The sequence below is a fragment of the Varroa jacobsoni genome, unplaced genomic scaffold (assembly GCF_002532875.2).
Source record: "Varroa jacobsoni isolate VJ856 unplaced genomic scaffold, vjacob_1.0 scaffold_715, whole genome shotgun sequence".
In the NCBI taxonomy this organism is placed as follows: Eukaryota; Metazoa; Arthropoda; class Arachnida; order Mesostigmata; family Varroidae; genus Varroa; species Varroa jacobsoni.
The window spans coordinates 2,358-9,792 of record NW_019213617.1 but is presented as its reverse complement, the minus strand read 5'-3'; the positions used below and the strand labels follow the sequence as shown (position 1 = coordinate 9,792).

Below are 7,435 nucleotides of genomic sequence, written 5' to 3'. Positions count from 1 at the left end.
CGCTAGATTCAGCCGAATCCTATGAAATAAGTTTGCCATTATATACCTTCTGTCGATTCTGACCTGGCCATTTGTTATTAACCCAAGCACGTTACGAACACCATCATGCAAATAACTAATGTCGTTAACTATAAATTATCGAATCATTAAAATAATGATTCATATTGTAAGAAGTTAATGTATATATGTATACGAACCCGCTGCATACATACCTTAGTGCATTTTTACGACGCGTAAGAACACAGCCCCAGTAAAACCATCGAGGCGAAATCGAAACATACACACCGTATTCTTTATTGGCATATTCTTTATCTCCACTCTCCTCAAATCCCACAAAAAATAGGCCAGTAAAGATGACAGAATAAGAGTGCAAGGTCACAGCGACGTGATAGATGCCGCAAAGAGACTCGCAATTGGCTACCGTTGTTTGGATTCATAACTGCCAAAAAAACTACAACTAAAAAAAAGCCTAAAAAAATTAAACTCAAACTTGTTGTAGATCTCGAAAGCTACCACTGAATTAGAGTGATAGGCTAGTTAGAACTCAATAAGCTTAAACTATTAGAAAATATTGCTGACCGCTGATCAGTAGGAGCCTCGGTAGTACATCTAAACTACGGTCTATATTCACTGCGTCACGAACAATGGAAGTAAGCTGTGATAGTAGAAAGTAGGTTCTAAAAGTTCACGTGTCTAGTTAGAGTTGAATGTTTCGAGAACTAAATAACCTGTGTTGCGTTATCTTGCAGCGTGTACAGATACGTTTAGACGTCAGAATCAAATAATGCTTCTGGAATATATAATAGTTCTGGTCACTTTTGAACTGGATAATAACGATGGCGACCGTGAAGGCAAGTGAGGAGTAGCATGCCTCGAAGATTCGAAGCAACACGATTCGACTCAAATCAGGACCTGTAAACTGAAGTGATCTCGATTCGGGGCATATTTACTCAGTTCAGCTAGATACATCGTAATTGAAAGTAATCAGGAATCATAATATTTACTATGGAATCGTAGATCTGCTAATGCTCTACTGAAAGTGCAGTATTTTGTTTTGCTACGGCCTGGCCTGTTCCGTACCTTCTGCCACTTTCTACGACCAAATTACCAGCGAAAGAATCAATAAAACTAATTTAAGCGCTTTCATTAGATAGCATTCAAATTCCTAAGTAAAAGAATATCCAACGCTCTACTCACGAAATGCGCAGGGAGACACCTACCAAAACGACCCACATTAGATTCATGTCACTAAGAGGATCTATAGTTATTTCATTAGCGGACAGGTATCGAAATCAGCGACATACGAGCAACAATCCGATTACTTAGAAAGGGTGAATAAATCACAACCCCGCCGTTGGATATTACCGTTAGATTCTCTAAAAGAACAAAAGAGTTACACGCATGTGTTATACTGTACATGATTTTGATTGACTATTTACACACTGCATTGGTACTAAAATGGAGCTAATTAACTGCTCAGACGGCTACAGAAGCGCTATTGTAGACATATGAAAACCACTAGTATGGGGTACAAACGTAAAAAGGAAAAACGTTTAGAAGCTAGATGGCATTACGCTAAATGTGATGCTACACCCAAGTACGTCACAACGCGAACGCCTATCTTCATTGCGGAAAACTTTTCTTTTTCAGTCTAACGCCTCAAAAAAAACTAGAACTGACGATTCAAGGACATATTGCTGTGCTTCAAAGGGCTTCTACCAACTTATATGTGTACGCATATGCGTGTCTATGCGGGCGCTTGGCGTTTCTAAAAAGAAAGGTCGAATGAATGAGGTGTATCGTCTTTGCAGGTCCTGATGTCCTGAATGGCATTTACACACCGACTGTATGGCGTGTCCCCCACAGACCTTTTGCCATGAAAACGTGGCGACGTGACTATTGCTATTAGCTTAAGAAAGACTGACAGCAACAATTGCGTAACACTAAGAAAATATCTTCACAACCGTTACAAACGAGACACTGGACCCAATTTACAATGAACTGCAACCGGAATACTCGATTAGAAACTTGGACTTTGTGACCAGTGCTAAAAACTAATCTGCCCATAGATTTTATTCAAGCATTAAAGGTAAATTAAAAAAAAAAAATTTTATTTCTTACGGCACAAAATTCTATTCTATCTACGAATGGCAAACGGTGACAAAATCAAGCGTAGGATTCCAGTATTTGGGCACCAATGAGTATCTAGTGAAACTAAATCAGATCTGACTTGCTAGTGGGATGCGCACGAGGTGGCCAGTACTGCCTACGGCAGATTATTTAGAAACAAGTTCGGGGCCCAACTTTGCAGGTTTTCGCGTTTGCTTCCGTTCGGTCGTTTTAGTTTGACGAGGGCCGGCGCACTGAGGTGGCTTGTGACGAGCCTTTTGGCAGATCAGTTCCAAAAGCGGGTAGTGCATTCGATCAGACCTATTTAAATAATACTGAAACCATTACAGAACAAACAATAACTGGTCAGTTAATATGTGACTGATAGATATCCCGACGATATGTTTGCTATTACGAAGTGTTCCGATGCCCAGTTCGAGTCTCGCAAAGATATGTCTCTAACAAGCCTAAAAATTCATGGGCTCAGAGATGTGATGTTAAGTAAATAGGTATAATTAAATAAGGGCACTTCTGTGTATTTCTCAAGTACTTGAGGGGCCTATATGTGTAAGTCATATTTTGGGTGAGCTAACGTTATTCCTGTCGACAAGAAAAATGCGAGGAACTATTTACCACCGTTTAGAGAACACCTTTCATCAGGGCGGCAACTGCTATCATCACAAAATCACACATACAATGTGCTAATGAAATAAATCATAAAACCTGTAGTAATAAAGAAAATTATCTTATTATGAAAGGTACGCCATTTAAGCTGAGACAGTCTGTGGTGTTCCGTTTGTCGTAGCGAACAGTTACTCTTAACATTAGATAAAAACTAGCCCTTTCTATAACAAAGAAAAGACAGTCATAGTGTACGCCGTTTTTAGACTTTGAACAAAGATTAGCCCTTGTTCAACATTTACGCATCACAGTTGCCCCCATAAAGATTAAAAGCTTCTTCTTCTTTTGTTTTTTTTTTTAGCAGATCGATGGTTTATGTTGTTGCTATCTTTCATGTGACGTTTAAAAAATTCAACGAGGATTTTTGTGCGGATAGGATTTTAATTTAAAGGACTCTAAAAACAAGTAAAATAGCCTGAAAAGACATTTGTAATATATTTAGGCTTTTGATATAAAAATTAACGGCCGTTTTCGAAAGGGGGGTGATAGGTGCCAATTGAGCCGTCAAGATAAGCTCTTACGGTCATCCTTTAAAAGCATTTTAACTTTCTGAGAACGTTTGGTTTGCCATTAGCCCGGAACTTAATTCGGCTATTCATATTGTATACCTCTGTATGTATTTGAACGACATTTGAATCACTTGACACTTATCGGTGTCGCTTTACGCGTAGTTAAATTATACGCGGGCAAATAAAGGAGTATTTTGAAAATGACTAGCATGTAGTTCTTGCCTCTATTTAGAGCTGTAATTGTAGTACGTAAACATGACCGCTGCTAGTGCAGACTACACTCACGTGCGCCCTTGCCCTCGTAGCTCGTTAAGAACAAGCTGTACTTTGGCGCCCTATCTTGTGGAGTGTATATAATACGTAACAGCTGTGTGCCGTCCAGATCTGGTTTAATTAGCCTGTAATAACACTGTACTCGTGTTAATAGCTTACTCCGTCGACGAATAGGGTTGGTACTCCAGTAAGACGTCTTGTTCCCAGAGGATCTACTACCGCTCCTGCCTCGAAAGTAAGGCCAGCCATGAATTTCACAGCTGCTGTTCCTTGCGTTCCGGTGGCGCACTTTTCCAGTAAATTTGACTTCTCGGGTGTTGTGCACTAGTATTTATAAAGAAAAGAAAAAAAACTTATCACAATTTGTGGCATTTACCTGTAATTCATGATAGTTTTGTATCAGATTGAGCCTTTTATCTAATAACTGTTCTTAGAGCTGTTCCGGATAAATATCAAATTAACTAGAATAATAGAAATAAGAAAAAAGACCTTTTTCAGATTGCTGACGAATTTTTGAGGCTTGGACATAGTGCATACGGCGTATCTGAGCTGCTCCTGGATCAAAAATCAAAGTCAAAAATATAAAAAAAAAAGTAAATCACATTGATTTTCGAAGGGTGACATTCAGGCACCGCCTCAGCTCTTTTTCATGGTAGCAGTAATTACTTAAAATATTTACAAATGAGTACATTGGGCTGAATTCTGAGTGGCAGGGCAGAGATATTCACGGTATTGCTATATGATAAATCCGAGTATTCATGGACTAATATATCTACCTTACTGTTCGGCTTTGTCTGCCTTACGATCACTGTTCTCTCACCTGAGGTCGCATAAAGAGATGACTGCAAGCGTGCCAAGCGTGACCCATGCATTCGTCCGGCCCGTGATGACACCTCATGTACATCACTGTATTATTTCGAGCCATAAAGATCTGAGCATGCCCAAACGGTACCAGACTGATGCAAACGCAAAAAGCTTAGGGAATTGTATAAAATTATTTGTTCACAAGTAGTTTTGCGACACTACCTAATCAAAAGTATTACGGTATCAAGGCCTTCGTTTTACTTTGTAGCTTTTCAGCATTCGTTCTGGTGAAACACTTCTAAACTTATTTAGAAAGGACCGCGCCAAAGTGACGTTCACCGATTATCACTGGAATTACACACATCATACACGATCGAGAAATTGCCATTACCAAAATCACAGATTTTGATCTCTTCTCGCTTATAAATGCGGAACCCAATAAATGAGAACGGCACAAATAGCACCGAGATATGTCTTATAGGCTCAAAAGCCGTTCGATCTTCATCTAACTAATGACGGCATTTTCTGTCACTTACCTGACGAAAATATTATTACCGAATTCTCTCATAATTTCACGGATCTGAATGAGTTGTCTGTAGCTCGCTGGGCATAAAGGTTCATAAAAGACTACCACGTCTGACACGCTGGTCACGGATGGTATAACAGCCTAAACAAGTTTTAAGAAATTAGGACGCATGAATTACGCAAACACGGTTTCTTATTCACGGATATTGAAAGCTTAGAGTAAGTGTGATGTTTTGATAAAATGTTTTACAAGCTCGTCTCGATCTTCAAGCAAATTATATATTTTAGAGTAGCTAAAACACAGGAATAAGGCTATGAAGGAATTAAGTACATTTTTCTGCAACAAATACTCAGCTGGGCCCAATACAGTTTATTACTGCAAGCCCCATTATTTAACATTAAGCTTGTTTTTGAAAGAAAACGATCATTAGAAAATACCTACGACGAAGATAATGAAACTGCTGCGCAGCATTCTGCCCCAGGTTGCACAAAGTCTGTAAGGCATATTTACGTTAGAATGTGTGAAGATGGAATGATGTATGGAAATGCATAAACTAATTATGGAGTAAACTCTGATTATTAAATTATTCCACCTAGGTTCCGTAGCGGCAAACATTTTAGCAATCTAAATCAAGGCGTGGGCTTTAAGGGCAATGTCCATATTTTTCCAGGCCGCTTTTTGAATTAGCTGATGAAAACAATGACTGACATATTCGATTTATCGATGGGTTTTTATGTAATTAAACATAGTTGTCAAAGTTCATATGATTCAACAGGTCAGAAATAAACTTGGAAGATATCTGTAATCGTTGCATGTTTTACGCTAAATTAAATAAAATAATGTATGTGTACATACCTTTCTTTTTCAAAAGCAATGACGAGCGGGACCATGATATGATCACAGGCTAACGAATTTAAAGCTCTTCGCTATTATTTCTACACTAAGAACTCGTATGAATTTGAGAGAGTTATCCCAGAACGCAGCGTAATCTCGATAACCGCCATCTGACATGGCTCTGTCCTTTTTCACCTTTTCCCCGTCGGTAGAGGTCAGCATTAGGGAATATGGCCCCAATAGTTTCGAAGGGCACACGTTTTTACCGCAGAGTGATGGAACGAGTGACCTCGTGTCGTTACTTTGTGACACCTGAACAAGCCTACAGCTCTAATTTTAACTATTCGGTAACACGTGCCATTGAGACTAAAATAAGGTCGGCCACTACGACCGACCATAGAACCTGATGCCTTCACGCACTCCAGTGGATGCCCTATACATTATGTATATTGGGTCGTCGAAATAGGATATGACCGTCATTTTAGCTAGATAGCTTTGAAACCGCAAATCTTAGTTAATATGACTTATGTCGAGTCGATGATCGGCGTTATTCGAAAGCTGAGCTATGCCAGCACTATTTACGCGGAAATTGCTAGAGTGCTCTAACGGAGACTTAAGATCAAGGACTTTCAATATGAGAAAAAAATTGTTACCAAAGTTCGCTATATTTTGAAATTTCATGTTTTCCACGTCATAGACAAATTTGTTCTGTTTGTGGTTAATGCGTTACCAGAAGAAATGGTCCAAAGATGATTCTATCGATTTTTCAATGTGAAAAATGCTTCTCATAATAGGCGACTAGCTTATAAAAATTAAAGACCCACCATGAAGCAATTTAGTTCGAAAAAGTTGGCTACAAAGAAATCTTTCTTTTTTTGTATTTTTTAGCAATATTTTTATGTTATTTTTATATGAATTTACGCAAAAATAACTTGTTTGTAGATTGTATTTTCCTCTGCAAAAGCACAACAAAATCAAATTATTTCTAAAACGACAATGGACGAATAAAAAAAAATGCTTCGAAAGCTGCACAAAGCCCAGACTGACGCCAAAGAAGGTGACGCAATATGCTGGGTGGCACTGCAAAGGAATCATGCATTCTTATGGGGTACTGCCAACTGGCAAGATGATTCAGATCTCTGCTCTAAGCAACTAACGGTTATGATAACTAGTCACTGAAAAGATCGACTGAAATTACCATCTCACTGGGACAGCTTAGCTACCCGGCAGAAACTTAGAGAAGTTGGATGGGAAATTTTAATGTATCTGTCGTCACCATTAGACTGTGTGAGATTCGTTTCGGTCTCTGCAGAGCTCTTTTAATGATATAAACATAGTTTCAGTAGAGGATTTAGCAATATGTTTAATCTGAAAGCGAATAAAGTGCACGTTATTTAGGTTGAACTTCGATGCCTTTGTTGTATCCGATTGCATGATTAACTTTTTTTTTGCAGATTCATTCATAAGATAAGACGTATTCATATTCAACGAATAGGATGCACGATACATGCACTTTCGTCATCGGTCAATGCAGTACCTTTCCAGTATCAATTAATGCACGAGTAACTTTCTGTGAATTTTCGGCTGGCGCGGTCTGGTTTCAAACTGAACGTTCAAGAGTGTATGCGTAAATGCATATGGTCGATGTCGGCAACGATACGCGGAGGCACGTAAGAAAGGACGGAACGTAATGCCCATG

The 7,435-nt window shown here is 38.9% G+C and overlaps 1 protein-coding gene across 1 annotated transcript; it reads right to left on the bottom strand.

The window, feature by feature from the left end:
• Window positions 1-2,094: 2,094 nt before the first annotated feature.
• LOC111262935 (GILT-like protein 1) lies at window positions 2,095-5,977 on the bottom strand. Its single transcript, XM_022837566.2, has 7 exons — window positions 5,758-5,977; window positions 5,344-5,395; window positions 4,913-5,043; window positions 4,393-4,528; window positions 4,062-4,127; window positions 3,732-3,896; window positions 2,095-2,444 (listed from the first exon to the last, which is right to left on the bottom strand). Exons 1-7 carry the CDS (start codon window positions 5,790-5,792, stop codon window positions 2,277-2,279), a joined length of 753 nt encoding a protein of 250 aa, XP_022693301.1. The 5' UTR covers window positions 5,793-5,977; the 3' UTR covers window positions 2,095-2,276.
• Between the last annotated feature and the right edge of the window lie 1,458 nt (window positions 5,978-7,435).

Coding starts and splice junctions, on each gene's coding strand:
- LOC111262935 (XM_022837566.2), bottom strand. CDS start 5,792: ATGGTCCCGCTCGTCATTGCTTTTGAAAAAGAAAG. Junction 4,529..4,912: donor GGTAATAATATTTTCGTCAG/GTAAGTGACAGA, acceptor CGTTTGCATCAG/TCTGGTACCGTTTGGGCATG. Junction 2,445..3,731: donor CAACCCTATTCGTCGACGGA/GTAAGCTATTAA, acceptor TAATGGTTTCAG/TATTATTTAAATAGGTCTGA.